This window comes from Lathamus discolor, chromosome 2 (genome assembly GCF_037157495.1).
Source record: "Lathamus discolor isolate bLatDis1 chromosome 2, bLatDis1.hap1, whole genome shotgun sequence".
NCBI lineage: Eukaryota > Metazoa > Chordata > Aves > Psittaciformes > Psittacidae > Lathamus > Lathamus discolor.
This window is the reverse complement of record NC_088885.1, coordinates 18,759,650-18,775,678: the sequence shown is the minus strand read 5'-3', so window position 1 is coordinate 18,775,678 and position 16,029 is coordinate 18,759,650. Positions and strand designations below refer to the sequence as shown.

Genomic DNA, 16,029 nt, shown 5'->3' with positions numbered 1-16,029 from the left:
GCACTTTGTAAAATAGCATCTAGTGAAACCTGATGTACATTGCACTCAAACACAGAGCGCTGCCTTTCCTCCATGTACTATTTATATATGTCAGTTTATTTCACTCCTTGACGCCTTCTGGGGGGTTATTTTTCCCCTGCACTTACACAGTATGTTTCTTCTGCTACTTCAAAAAGTGGTAGGTGTCATTTCCTCCAATTTATCGATGGAGGAAGCTGCGGGCCAGAGAACAAAGCCCAGGCCTTTGAGTTCCTGCACTGTTTCCTGGCCCTGCTGTTTTCCTTCTCACAGACAGTCACTAACGCACAGGTCAGTGCTGCATCCAGCCGAGGAAGCCTTCTGCTCCATCACATTTATCTCCATGGAAAACAGATAATAAGACATCTAAGCTTATTCAGAAAGCTCTTCTGCAGACTGCAGGTGGCTTAGCAAGGCTGGATTGCTTTCAGCAAAGCAGGACGGGTTCATGACAGCTGAATCTCTTGGTTGTGCTGTTCCCACTACAGCTCAAGCTGCCTCCTTTCATACTACCCTCCCACACCACCTCTCAAATGCTCCTCCCCTGATCACACACTCCATCCTCCCTCCCCCTTCCCTCTTCATTTTGGTGTGCTGAAGTGGCACCAAGTGGGAACTCCTGTGAGCTCAAGTGGCACAAGGACATATGCAAAAGCAGCACACACAGCTGGGCACTGAAAGCTAAACAGGGACTTCAGCGTTCTCACCTGACTGCTCTTCCCAGCATTGCTGCCCTCTTTGGCACACCAAATAGTCAAGGGAAGAAACATTATGCTTTTGTTCCAAGGTACTGGTGACATCTCCAGTACCACTGGGGAGCACTAGGGATCCTGCAGGATGGCACTGGGACCAAGCCATCCTATGGATGCACATACTCCTGGGCTAAAACTCTGGATTACTTTTTTTTCCATACAATCCTGTGCATCTTCCTCCCCCTCACCACTGCCTTTCCAACTCAGAAAAGACTACAGTGGATGCTCCCCTATGAGGGCTTGTTGTTGCTCTTGTACTCAAGACCTGTTTCTAATCTTTGTTGTGCTTTTTGCTGCCCTTCCCTTCCAGAGCCACCCAGAGATGAGAGGTGATGAGTCAGAAAGGGAAGTTTAACAGTGTCCAGAAACAGAAATAACCAGAAAACCTCAAGAGTTTAACTGCCTTTTTCTTATTGAGAACAAACAAGTTGTAATGAATAAAAAGCATCACATGGGTTAGTTTTGAAAACCACCAAACTGACCTGTCCCACAGCTGCTTTCAAAACCCTGAGTGCAAAAGGAATCAAGGGCTGGTAAGAACTGTGGAGATACTGTTTTTAACTGTTCGCAAGCATTCAGAAGACTGGAGGCCATTATAGGATACATGCAGATCTATTAATTTTTAAACCGAGGTGTTAAATGTTCCACTTACACAGCTTGACTGGTCAGAGTGAGTAGGTGTGAACAGAAAAACTGTGGTGAGACCTACACCCATAACAGTCATAAGAAGCAAGCTGGTAACTTCACCAGTTGCTCATGCTCATGCTATCAAACCCCCATGGGTTAGTGATCCTCCAGCAGCAGCGCTCCAACTGTTACCTGTATGGGGATAAAATGACTTCACAGTGAAATACATGCCACTGCATATGGCTGTATGATCGTCTTCTGAAAATACTGTTCTTTACATTCATTTTGAACCTTCATTTCACACAAGCGTACACATAGGTAGGCTAAAGCTTAATGAAAGGTTATTATAGCATGCACAGGACATTAAAGAGTTTCCATAGTCTGTGCAGCAAATAATGAATACAGTGAAATCAGTGTTACTGGTAAGTCATGCTGTATAAAACTAGGAAATCATACAAAGAGAAGGCAGACTCAAGCAAGAAAAGAGGACTGGGTCCTTTCAGATGAGTTAATTTGATTAGCAGACCAGAGTTTAAATTTTTAGTCATCTTGGAACTCACTTCCATTTTTCACTGCTGGCAACTCTGAATCATCTCTTTGCTGCTTCAACTTCAAAACAGGAAAAAGTGAATACAGTAACCAGCCATGGAGGCTTACAAAAGTACTCCCATGGTGTACAAAGTAGCTGAAAAGAGGCTTGGTTCATACAGCATCTTTCACCATGCCTCCATGGGCAAGCTCATGACATTGTTTAGGGCACCAATCTAGTACTCCTTGTTACACCAGTGTAAGATTGTGAAGAGAAGGTAAAGAAACAAAAGACTGGAAACAAAGGGGAAATTTTGCAACACTTAATTCCTGGTCCTACTGACTTGAGTAGAAGAGTTATCACCAACAGCAGAAGGGCCTGAACTTCATCAGTAGAGCTTGGAACCCGGCTCTGTTTTGAAGGCTTTTGCTGTTTTGGTGGCCTCAGTAGGCTCTGCAGAGCCCCTCAGTAAGTGCTGCTGGACAAATTACTGTAGCACAGAGCTGTCTTCTGCAGTTGGCCAGTGAGTTCAGAGGATGGAGGGCATGGTCCTGGGCTCTGTCATTAAATATCCAGTGGCTGCTATGTACCACATTAAACACAACCGATGGGGAGAGGGGGTTAGGGGGAGTTTAAGGCAGGAAGAATGTAGATGAAGCTTAGAGATGCTCCTCTTTCAAACAGGCCACTGTTCACCCTATTTCTTGTGTTCAAAAAAAGAATTAACTCTTAGCATCTACGTGGTTAATCTGCATGTGATTTTCCTTTCCCAATTAGTGTTTTCTTTAAAACTGAGCAGTATGTTGACTTAAGTCTCCATAGATACCCATACTTACTCACTGATTACGAGGTCTGCAAAGTGATCTTGTGTGCTTCTTCTATACAATCTAAAATAAACACTGTAAAAACTGGTCTAATAATAAAAGTAAATTGCATCATGGATACGAAGAACACTTTAAAGAAACACAACTGAGAAAAGTATGCTGATAAAATTGGTTTTAAAATTAGCACCACTGGGTTAACAATAGAGCCTGATCCTTTATTTGCAGGTGTTTATCCTGCATTCTTCTAACACGCAACGTGTAAACTTTCTAAAGGATTTCTAGCACCATATCATCTTTCAGAGTATCTGCTTGACTTAGTTCATTTTAAGGCTTAATGTACATACAGATTTGGACTGAGTATGAATAACGCACAAAAGTGACCTCCATTTTAAGGAATCAGCACTACACTTGAATCCAAACATATTAACATATCACTTAGCTAAATGCATATATTTAAACTTTTTCTTTTTTTAGAAAAGCAGATACTAGGTAAGGATATTGTTCCAAGAAAGTATTATCATCCCTTCTAACAAGATAGAACAGGATCAGAGTAAACAGAATATATACATTGTGGAGTTGAACACACAAAATCTGTCAGCCCTAGCTTATGTGATACTCATTTTTCACTTACTCTTTTTTGCCTTAAAACTGAGAAAAAAAAAACCCCACCAAACTACGTTTAATCCTTTAAATGCTCCCTTACCTCATTCCAGGTTGTAATATGCTAAATGGAAATATATAAATGCTAAGAATACCCAAGTCATCTATTCTGATAACCTGGTTGGAGGAAGAGGCTCTACAGGAATGCTTCATTTGTGATATAAATTACATCATTCTGTAAATACCATGCAAGCAGAGGTGGGCCAGAACTGGAAATGGAGCCTTACTGACTTTTAGGCCCCTCTGAAGTATAATGCTAACTGTATTGGCATCTTTCAATCAGGACTAAACTCAAAAGCAAAATTTCAACAGCCTAGGTTTTGGGTTTCTTGGTAAAGTGAAACTGACCTTGTATATTTATGGCCCATATGAATATTGATGTAACACAGTTATTTTCCTGTAGATAAATCAGATTTAAATCTGATAGATTTGGCCCTATATCATGCTGGCTATGGTATGAAGGCTGATTTCATACCATATCAGAATATAGTTAGCAACATTGAACTTCATGGTGCTTCCCATCAACTTCAGGTGCAATTGAAAGACTTCCAGCTGGTAACATAGAGAAGGACTGTCTAAAAACCAGTGCTTACAGTTGTTTCCCACAGGTTCAGTGTTTCATTTTGTACAATACAGAACAGAACTCGCTCCTGGCAAGACTGTAATACTGAGGCATATGATCTGTCACTAGACACAGAAGAGCTTAGCACCTTCCAAAACTGCTCCTAACCCATGCAGTTTGGCATTTAGAAGTGCACGCTCAAAATGTGGCATTTACTATGGAAATTGATTTAATCTCCCCCTGCACCCCTTCTCATTTTATAAGGACTAGAAAACAAATTTAAGTCCCTAACAGTTTAGATTAAGCATGAGTACACTGATGTTCCTGGTCAGAGCTCCACTGACGTTTACAGGATGTTATAAATATAAATATAAATATTCATTACAATCTGAATGCAGAAACAGTATCTTGAATTGGTTAAAAAAATAAAGATCAGTGTAGAATATATGTCTTTAAGACCTCTAATTCAAACAATCCTTTTGAACAGACATCACCATCTTCCTTTTTCCCCCACAACCGAACAAAAGCTGCATTTTGATCTCTGTAGATTTTTTCTTCAAATTTATTAGCTTCTGTAATTATATAGTCCATTTTATTGTTAAATCAGAAACAGTAAGAGAACACTCTAGGTTGGTATAGTATTTTACAATGAGCATATCAGCTATAATACCTTTACCTAATGTCAGAAAACCAAAACAGAACAGCAATATTTTTTCTTTTGGTTTTTTTTTTTTTTTTTTTTTTTTGACAAACCTGCTTTTTGAGATATCACTTATTCTGTAAGGAAGAAAATACTTGAAAAATAAAAAAGTTAAAATTTAGTTAAAAGCTTTACCTGTCTGGGAGCAATCTCATAAAACCTGTTTTAATATGAGCACTTCACAAAATGAAAAACTATTTACAATATCTTGCTTGCAGTTTGGTCACATTATCTACACACATTTGCAGAAGATCTTAGGCAATACAGGTATGTATCTTCTGACATAGGCTATCAGATTGATTGCACATTTTCCTTTTACATAATGGCTCTCCTATAGTGCACTGAAGTCAGTGATCACTGTCTAATTACATTCTCATTTTAGTTTATGGCTCAACAATAAAATTAATACCACTTCAAACCCAAATATCTGAGCTGCTGAATTACATACAATGTGAAACACATGGATTCTACTTTTTTGGGCCTGATTTTCAAGAGAATAATTCACTGCACCAGCACAATTAACAAATTGTGCAAAGAAGTAAGGGACCTGTGCATCGATTTCATTTGAAAATCAAGGCATCTTGTCAAATTCCCTCAACTGATTTCCCACTAGTTACAGCTCATTTAAGAAATGTTCATTTCCCTATGGCACTATAATGAACTTTTCAGCACGCTGTTACTGAATTACAGTATCTTTTACATATACACTATATTTTGGCCAATAATGTAATTTCCCATGTTACACAATATCATTGCCTTCACAAGCAGAGTTGCTACATACATTCACAGTTTCGATAGATTGTAATTAGCTTCTCCAGTTGTGCTTTAAGAATTCCAAATATTTTCCAATAGTAAGTGCAAAGCAAATGTCCGATGCAGCTACAATTGGTCACAGAGTTATAAACTCCATAATTACGAGAAGAGCATACTCTCATTCTCCGTTTTCATCACCTGCTTTTTCAGGTATGACCTCCAGACTTCGACGGGGCTTTGAGATTTCTGCATTCTCAGTGCCTGGCTTATTGAGTCCACAAGAAAGAGTGGCATAATGGATTTGTTTCAGATTCTCCAGTGCTTCATTTTTAGCGTATTTGAGAAGATCAGCCTGTCCCTATAAAAACAAAAACGCAATTAAAATACACAATTGATAATAAGATTCTCTTCCCCCCTCCTCCCTTCTGTTTGTTTCAGATTAATGGTACAGTTGCCCTCCTGAAAAGTAAAAAAAATAAACAACTATAAAACCACCCTATCCTCCCCCCCAAAAAAACCTAAACCAAATATCAAAATTGGATTATTTGACATTAGAAAGAACCAAGCTTTTTGCTTTCTCTGGAGCCAACCGGTTGCATAAACAAAGGGAATAGTATCATTTCTACCTAATGGTTTTCAGGAAAGTAATCTGTGCAGTATTTATTATCCGCAGGGGCTATAAATGTTTCTGCATGAAGAAATTGTGAAGGCTGATTTTAATACTTCAGGGAGTAATTCAACTCTTTTGGTTTTTGGTCCTTAGAGATTTTTTTTTTTTCCCTAGCAATGTGATTCACTCAATAGTAGCATGGTAAAGGATCAATGTTTGTCAAAGCATAAAATATGAAAATACAGGTTGGGAACCAACATATAAAAAGGACAGTGATGATAAAGACTTCACAGGGTTGTCTGCCTCTCAGCACTATTGCTATTCCTGTTTACTTGCACTCTTCATCGTAATTAAGTTTTAAGTAAAGCTGTAAGAGAAACTGTCCTAGCCATAGGTGATTTGGCTCTGTCCTGCACTATTATCTACTCCATCTCTTTGTGTTCATCAAAACCCTCTAACAGCAACAGCTCTCATCATCAGACTATGGACAGCCTTTCCTGCAGCCCTTACCTGCCTGCCCTGCCCATATGCAGGGAACAAGGCAAGGCTGAAGCACATGGTGAGCACGCCTGTCTTACTAGTGCACACAGAACAGTTCACAAACGTGCAGAAAGTCTGCAAGGGCTGAAGTGACTGCACTGTGCCTGCCCTCCTAAAGGAGAACTGCCCCACAGACTACAGAAAAGCAAACAGTACTTCAAAAATACCAGATCTTGAGCAGTGTCATTTCCAACTGAAGGGGAGAAAAACACACACACAAAGAAACCAACCTCAGGTACTATAGTTTCCTGAGACTGTCAGTTCCTACAATGTCTAGTAAGGAATAAACACTAACTGCACCTTTTCCTGTAACTGGGGTACTCATGTCTGTCCTGTGTAAATTCGGGCTCCTGACAGACATTTCTCCTGAAGAGATGCGAATCTGTCTTCTAAAGACGTAACACATACGTTGCCTCTTCTCCTTTGCCAAAAAAGGTTGAACTCCAACTTTACTTTTTGGTTTAAAAAATGAAGGAGGAGAGGTAGAATAGCAGTTATCCAAAACCATGTGTGCACTAATGGTGTGTTACTTTGCCTTACTTCTTTAGCAGCTCAGAACATAAATACTATTGCATGAAGTAAGCAGAATTACGCACTTGAGGCACACAAATTGAAAACAAATATTGCTTACTTCAAAGACATAATGCTCCCACCCCCCCCACACCCCCACCCCCCCTTACCCAAGACTGTAATAGCCAAAGTGGGGCTTTTTTCTGATTACCAAACAGGAAAAAAAAAAAAAATCTGCAAGTTCACCAATCACAGCACAAGCTTCAGCTAAAGAAAACCATGGCTACTTTGTTAAAAAATCACATACTTTTTTCCAAACTGACAAACAACTAACGGCTAATTTAAAACACTCCAGCAGACTAAATGAGTCATATCTGGAGTGCATCTGTTTCTAGCCCAAGATCCATTTTACATGGATTAGCAGAATATAGTTCTGGAACTTTAATCAAGTTTTTTATTATAGGCAGAGCTGTGAGCAACAGTCTATTAATAAGGTTGCCTAAAACTTCTCATTTTAAAAAAACATGATTTCACAGTTGCTTATATGCTTGCCAAACTTTTAACTACTCAAGCTTATACTTTCTATGCAGGATTTTTGCCATTGGCAGATTTTCTTATTATTACTGTTTAATATTATTCTTTACCCTCATCCATATGGTTAATTCACTTCTGAGAATAAAGACAGGAAAATACTGTCAGAATTTTTAAACAATCTTCTCTCCTTCCCTCCCTACTCCCACTTGGAGTAGGGACTTGTAATTCAAATTACTTCAGAGGCAGAAAGTAGTGAATCCAGTTATGTGCTTTTAATACACAAAAATCAGATTTTGAACGTGGTTAGTACAATTACTCAGGATTTATTCTTGATCATTCTTCATCTCTTGACAGCTCCAGCAATGTGGCAAGACAATGCATATTCCATTCCCACACAATGATGAACATGCATTAGAAGAAAAAAGTTGGAGTTGTCCTGTACGGCCTCTCCAAGTTGTCTTACCACCAACATTTGGTTGCCAATGCAGGCAGTCCAAAAGACAGATTGGAGGAGGAGAGGAAGAGCCTGGGGCAGGGACTCTGAAGAGAAGGCAGATGGAAAAAAGGAGGGGGCAAGAGTGATCTTTGGGACTGACCTGGCAAGAAGTCTAGGACTGCAGAAAGGGATGTTGGACTGCACTGTGTAGAGATTAGATCTCACTGAAAGAGGAGACTGTGAAATAACGAAAAATGAACACAGTGTGACAACACTGAATTTGGATTAGACAGGTGAGTGGAGAAAGGGAAATATTGAGACAACATTTGGGATTGGAATACAGAAAGAAAACAAGACTGACAAAATCCACCATGTTGAAAAAAGCCTGAAAGTGACAGACAAGTAGAAGGACTAACAACTCAAAAAGAGTGATAGAGCTTGGTAATGAGACTAAAAGCTGGTGAGAGACAAAGGAACATGCAGAGCAGGGAGAAGACTGTAGAATACAATGAAATCAAATATAAAGTGATGAGAAAACAAAAGCTAAGATTCATCGGGAGGATCTCTACAGAAGGCGAAGAGTGGGCAGTGTGAACTGGAAAGCAACAGGGACAATACTTATCAGGGAAGATTAATTTAGCAGACAAGAGAGGATCTGGGATAAGGGACTGGATTATTTAATACAAGAGGGGCCCAGTTTAAACACATCTGGCCAAGTGGGATCAAATTTAGACAAGGGTGAAATAGAAAAATGGATCTGTGGACTTAATTCTAAGTGTTGTAGAAGAGAGTAAAGTGACTGATTTCTGAATGCCACTGAACTTAGAAAAATGTTTCTGAAACCAACTGTGTTGTCATTATCTGCTGGCATGTCTTGATCCAAAGATGAAACAAGAGCCAACCACTGCTACCGAACCGAATATGCACAAGCTCTAGTGAGAAAGGTCTGTGCAACTGATGTAAAGTTCCTAGCTTGCTGATGTACCATCAGGAAGCCATATGCTGGGGAAAAAAAGCAGTATGCATCTTAAAAATTCAAGTTCTAGTCACAGTGAACACTGTTGAACAGTAACACAACCCATCTGAAAAGATAAAGTAATACAATGCATCTGAAAAAATTGCCCCCCCCGCAATTAACTCAAAGACCTTCCCTCTAGTTATGTATCAAATATCTGTTGTCCAAGGGCTCTCAAGATTCAGTCTCAATTCTTTATATTCTATGCATTCTGTAACTGCATAAGATCCTGATTTTCACAGTAGGTGCAGTTGATTTAAAAAATAATGTCATAGCTGACTACAAGCTGGAAGACGGTATTATCTCAGATCCATGGGCTACTCAGGTGTTCATCTTCTTACCAGCCCCAGAATTGCTGCAGGCTACTTGCTCTGAATGCATATTATAAAGCAAATATGAGAAACCTATCAATGGCTTGAACTTTAGTCAAGCAGATTTATTATAAGAAACTCAAAATCCTCTACATTCAAAGAAGCAAAGTTGGTTTCACAGACAACTCACTGCTGGGATCTGGAGCAGTCACAGAACCAAACCCATGATTCTTGCTATGTAGAGCTGCCTTGTCAGGCTTTCACCTCACAGATAAGTCAAAGTGTAACCAGATTTAGTCCCTAGTGTTGTCTGGCTAACACACCACAAAACTCAAATTTACCCTTAGCACTGTGGTTAACAGGCAGTTTGTGGTAATTCCCAACTGGGAATAGGACCAACACAGGCCTCACAAAACACAAGAGAAAACAAAACTGTGAGAGCACAGTTCTCACAGCAGCAGAAGCAATTGCTGTTCCCCTTCCTTCACTGGGGTTAAAATTCACTGACAGAACTGAGTATTATGTAACTTTGATACCTATTTCATATGTTGATGTTTAAAAGCTTCTCAAACAGAAGCAAGCACCAAGCTGTTTTGTAGGCAGACATGAAAAAGACTTTAAAGAACATCAGAGAACAAAACTGATATTCATTCATAAACCTTTAATAAACAACAACACTGATACAGGATGTGAATTTTAATGTGGAAACCCAACTCAATAGCCTTCCTACCTCTCTGTCCCAGTATTGCCTGCATCAACTATCTGGTTTATTTGTTTGGTTTTTTTTTTTTTTTTTAATCAACATTAAAAATCATCTGTTTGGGGTTTTTGAAGCTTTTGGCTAAGAGGCAGTGTTTTTATATCACAGCTCCTGAAAGGTAATTTAAGGGTAATTTAAATCAAACCCAAAATGATTCTTATCAGTTCTCATACCTATGAAATGCAATATTATTTCAGTCATTTGGACATAGAATCAACTATGTCTCAGCACAGCTATCTTTATAATCTGGTAAATATTCACTCATGAATTTTGGTTAACAGATTCTTCAGTGAATGTGTGAGCCCTTGAGATGTAGAGATGACATGTGAAATAACTCCATGAGCATTCTTTCCAAGAAACTGTATCAGTAATGACTGGGCTTTAGCTCAGGTTCCAGGACCCAAAGCTTGTACCAGGAAAAGAAGCCAGTATCCCTTTCTCAAAGCTTGCTGCTCACTATATACCACATACATACTATAACACAATGCTCCATGCCCAGCTGACATGCTCTCAGGGCATTTACAGAATCAGGACATAAATGACGTAACTTCTAACTTCTAAACATTACTTTAATTAAGAACCAGAATCCCATCAGTCCAATATCAAGAGGCTAGTAGTTTCAGGTATCTAAATTGAACTGCGATGTGGGAGGCTGTGTATAAAAAGTAAGCGTTGCACCCCTACAATTGCCTTGAACGTTCCATTTATAAATACATTTATAAAAATAATGTAGGTGCAGAACCAATGTCATTACAGAGATAAGAGATGCCATTAACTGTGTGTCTTGGGATTTCTTTTAAGAGAAAGTAATTCATGTTGTCTAATGTGACATGTCTAAAAGCTCATAGCCAACAAGAAGCACCTAACAAATGCTGGGGTTAGAAGTCCCACCTTCATTCCAAGTGCTTCCATTGAACTTTCCCTATGTTTTAGAACAGCTCTTTGTTGCAAAGACTAATTTGAAGATGCTGTTATGCTCTTCCTATGGGCATCTCATATTCTGAGACTCTAGAGGTTTTTCCCCCAAAGTTTTGCTATGCCACAAAAGTCTGCAAATTGTTACATTAGGCTGTTTGTAGGAGTCTGCTGCAACAGCACTTAAGAGTCATTTTCTTCCGTCAACTGTATACTCTTTCTGTCAGGAAATATGATTATCTATGTTTAGAAAAGATGAGAGCCATCAGTCTGAGTAATAACAATAAATAAATTACTAGCAAATGACCTTTCAAATTGTCTATTTGGAAGAGAGGCATATTCTAACACTGTACAATCTCTATATCTCTCAGATGGGCAATAAAGTTCACTAAAGCACACTAAATTTACTGTAAGTCAAGTTCTGAAGTTAAACAAATACCTCTATGTGCATATGTGGAGTGCATTAGAATGGGAATGTGTGCACATACACAAATCGGATAGAGATGTTTCAGCTGAATTCAAACACACTATACCAGTAATTTATTTGTCCACATGGCTTCAAATTAGGAAAAAAAAAATCCTTTAAAGTAGCAATTGTGATGTGTGCGCATACACACAGACATATAGATATTTAACAACTACAACAGATGTTCTAAACAAAAAGTTCCCCTAGAATTAAGCTGTTTCGTTATTTTATCAATCTTTCCATTGCATCAACTGTAGTCAAAATGTCCCAATTGGAAAAAAAAATAAAAATCAATATGTACCTGGAGGGTAAAATGCAGCTTAATTGGTTTGGAAAATACATCAGCTACACCATGTGAGCATTCTATGATTCCTCTGTGAGGGAGCTGAGGGTGGCACTCAAGCAGAGTTGTTTAGTACAGCTGTTCAGAGCCACACAGCAATTCCTAAATCATAGCCAAGAGACCATGTAAAATACTGTTCCTAATTACAAGAAGAATAAAAAGTTAAATCCATCTAAGCATGGCACTGCCTTCGATGTGTTGGCTGCTCAACTGTCTTGCTTGTGGAACAGCAAAATTTGGGACCATTAAATAGACAGGGGTTTATTTTTGTGCTGTTCAAGAAGGAAGTTAATTTGACACAGGCATGGAATTCAACAGAAAAAAGAAGTTTCAACAGAAAAAAGAAGTTTCTTCTTCTCAGACTGTCACTCTCCTGGATCAATTTTCACTCTAAAATATGTGGGCATTCACTTTCCATTCGTGTCCTCACATAGTTTTTAGAGAACTGGAAAAATGGAAAAACATCGTCGTTAGATCAAAATTATGATTGCATAATGTCTTTTTCTCCAGATAGGAAGAGTAGCAGTTTAGAAGCTGATAAACTTCTTCTATTTAATTATGTAACACAAGAGAAGTTATGGCTACAGCCTACAGGTAAGAGTCAGGACTAAAATACCTCAATGTGTTACTTCAAACAAATCACAACCTGTAACTTTCTGTTCATCTAAATGTGAATAACAGCACTTAATAGATGACTATGCATGATCTGTAAATACCTTTTAAGATGTAACAACGTGCCAGAACTTTCTGTAACACTCCTGTTAAAGTTTTGACAACAGACTGATTATAAAAAAAATAAAATCTGTGAGGTTTTTAAAGTATTAATTATGGGACAAATTGTACCTTCCTACAGAAGGGATCTTATCCTGCAAGTAGGAAAAAACCTAAGTCAATGTTGAAGAGGTTTTCTCTATAATCTCTCCAAAAGCAAGGCCTTCTAACTCTGTAATTACATTAATCCTAAGGATATGCACAAAAGCCCTTCAGTGCTCTGAAGAGCCAGATCAGCCACATGGGTTCTTCAATTTCTGGCTCACACAGAAATCACGACTTCACATTTCAGTCACTTATCAACCTCAAACCTCCTCCCCACCAACCCTTATGTTCTGAATGGAAAGTAGAGATAAAGTAAAGGTACTGCTGTTTCAGGCAATATTAAAGAGATCTGCCTATCCAACCTGGTATCTGATGCCTTTGACAGAAGAGTAAAGTGGGTAACTTAGTTCTCTGACATTTGCCCAAATCCAGTGAACTGACTCCCCTCCTCTCTATTCCCTAAGTAGCACAGGAATGGTACTTGACACATCCCATGCAGGTATGTGTTCAGGAAACTCCACTCTAATAAAGTGACAGTCTGCTCCTTTTACCTGTAAGTAAAACCTATATGCATACTTTCAGAATGTATTAACAGTATAAGCTGCAGCAAATTTCACCTCATTTTGATTCTCCTCTGCATTAGATCTGTGCAGTACAGCACAAAGGGCAGTACAGAGCACCAAGCAACACCATGAGAAGCTTAACAGCTGAAACTAGCATGGAAAGCTGGAGAAATACATATATATTACTGCTTTTTTGTAGTAGTTCATTGTAAGAAGAGGTGATAGGGAATTCTACTTTAAATAAGGACTAACAATAAAAAAATATGTGGGAAAAAATAACTTTATAATTAAAACAGGCTTTATAGTTTAAATAGTGATGAAACATTTGATTGAGTGGGACAGAAGAACTCGTTAGTGCATGTAAACACAAAACTTGAATAATTTGGGCTAGGAGGATAGTGTCAAGGGAATAAATTAATGGAGGCAGTTTTCCTATCTCTATAATTTTTTCTATACCGTGCTGAGATGAAAGACCAGCAACAAGAAACCTGAACTGTTCCACATTCTAAGTTTTCTGAGGGTCTCTGGCTAAAGGTATTTTTATACTTCATCATTTATTATGGCATCAAAATGCAAGCAAATGCACTCAACAAAATGCAAAGAGAATCTCTAGCTCATACACACTCAGCTTACTCCAGTCTGAATTAATAATATAATTTGTATGTCTCATTAATCATCATTCATCACAGACTGCAGCAGCAACACCTTCCCTTTTGTTTTTCAGTAACAGCATTAACCTCAACACTCTTACTCCCTTCCAAATCACAAAGCAGGGTTTAAACAGCAGCATAGCTTCTTCCCAGCACAAATCAACACTTAATAGTTTCACCCATGTACTCCAGATTACAGTAGATCCCATTAACACAAAAAGGTTGTAAGAAGAAAATGTCATGCAAACTAAATGAAACAACCCCCCCAACAATAAAAAAGAAGAAAAATCCACATTGACAGCCTGCTGTGTTTTCAAGTTATTTAAATTAAACTGAACATGGTTAAAGAAGTGAATAAATCCATTTAAACTGTGACACAAAATAATGACCAGTAAAAATATTAGAATGTCAGTTGTGAACGGAAAAACACAGTAACTAACCAAAGGAAGACACGTTACCTTTAAAATTGTAATGTTCCACGTAAAACTTTCTACTGATTTTTGCAGTTTTCTTTCTTTTAAGCCTTCTCTTGCTCCTATACTGTGCAGGTTTTCATGAAACTCCATTGCTGTAGAGAATAAAAGAGGGAGGAATATAGTATCTATTTTAACACATTTTTTGTAATCACAGAGATAATGATTCAAAACTAGTAAGGCAAAAGGACAGTGAAAAACACTCATTTTATTCTTCAAGCACAAATGTATCTGATCTAGTATGTGCAACATTATAAGCATGCCAACATACACAACTCTCTCTAAGCCAAAATCCACACTGAAGTACCTGCTGGGTCACTGCCATACAAAGATGGAGCCAAGCAAATATTTGCTATACAAAAATACTGTTTAAGCACAACTGAACTTGTTGCACCATATGTAAAATCCTTTTTGTGAGTTGTTATAGGATGGAAACAGTAATTTCATGAAATACTTCATCCTAACAGATTTATTTTGTGCCTTGCTCTTTTATGCACTAAATTTACATCACAGTTGTCCCGCTAACAGCTTATATGCTGCAGCCAGCCCAGAAAGTAGCCTTCTCACCTTAGCCCTGAGGAGACAAGGAGTAACTGTGAAGGAGGAGTACAAAGTGAACCACTAAGGACATTTTACCACACCCACGTAAACTGCTGTGTCCACAAAACCCATATCTGACAAACTTAAAACCAAAAATTTCTGGCAAAATTCATACTAGCTTGAACTAAACATTGAGTAGAGTGACCAAAGCTTTAATTTTAACACATCGCACTGCACAGATGTAAGAAAAATAACTTGCTTCCCATGCTGCTGTTACAAGTCATATAAAAATAAAATTTGAACGGCCTCCTTCATGCAGGGGAAGTAAAATGTCCTTCCAAGGGTACACACATCAGCCCGACATGGATTACAGCAACTCTCCTATGGAAGTCATATGTTAAACTGAGCTCTCAGGATCTCCATCAGGAAAAACAGAAAAGGTATTTCTGAGGGCAAAGGCTGGCAAATGGTTGTGACTTACACCTATGAATGTAAAATCAAGTTACAAGCTTAAGTAAAAACTATAACTAAGTTGACTGAGATCTTCTATTTGCACAGTGAATGTATGTACTTCAAAATTTGTATGTAATTTACTATCATGGAAAACGCATACGAACTTGCAGTGGCTGTCAATCCTACAGTGGACTGACTTTTAAGGTACCTATTCTTTGCAACCTCTCTACCTGACACTTATGTCTTGCTGTGAAATATGACTGAATGTTTTGGTTTTGGACATTCCCTTACCTTAGGCCAGTGTATATGTATATATACACACACTCATTAAAACAATTATTCATAAATTCATTTAGAAGAAAAGATTGCTCTTTTCAGCTTTTCTCAGTATTTTAAATTTTACTACAAGGAAAATAAATGCCAAATATTTTTCCTGCATTAAACTACTCTATCGTTTTTATTTCAAATACTTCTCCATAGCTCTAACTGCCTCTAGAGTGCAGCCTCAAGTAAACCATTCATCTTTTATTCCCCCCAAACAGATTTCTAACCAGGTGAGAAATTGCAGTTCATTCATTCATCACTATTTCCAAGTATCCATTTCCTGTTCACATCATCCAAAAAATAAACTTCCAATATGATCACGGAAAAATTAGGCACAGATCCCTA

General features: G+C 38.3%; 1 protein-coding gene across 3 annotated transcripts in view; it reads right to left on the bottom strand.

The window, feature by feature from the left end:
- Window positions 1–4,504: 4,504 nt before the first annotated feature.
- PLCL2 (phospholipase C like 2) overlaps window positions 4,505–16,029 on the bottom strand; it is a 103,736-nt gene continuing 92,211 nt past the window's right edge. For all 3 annotated transcript variants that reach the window (XM_065666020.1, XM_065666018.1, XM_065666019.1), the window contains 2 exons: window positions 14,353–14,462; window positions 4,505–5,783 (listed from right to left, as the gene is read on the bottom strand). In XM_065666020.1, coding sequence (XP_065522092.1) covers window positions 5,604–5,783; window positions 14,353–14,462 — 290 coding nt within the window. In that variant the 3' untranslated portion in view covers window positions 4,505–5,603. The remainder of the gene's footprint in view (window positions 5,784–14,352; window positions 14,463–16,029) is intronic.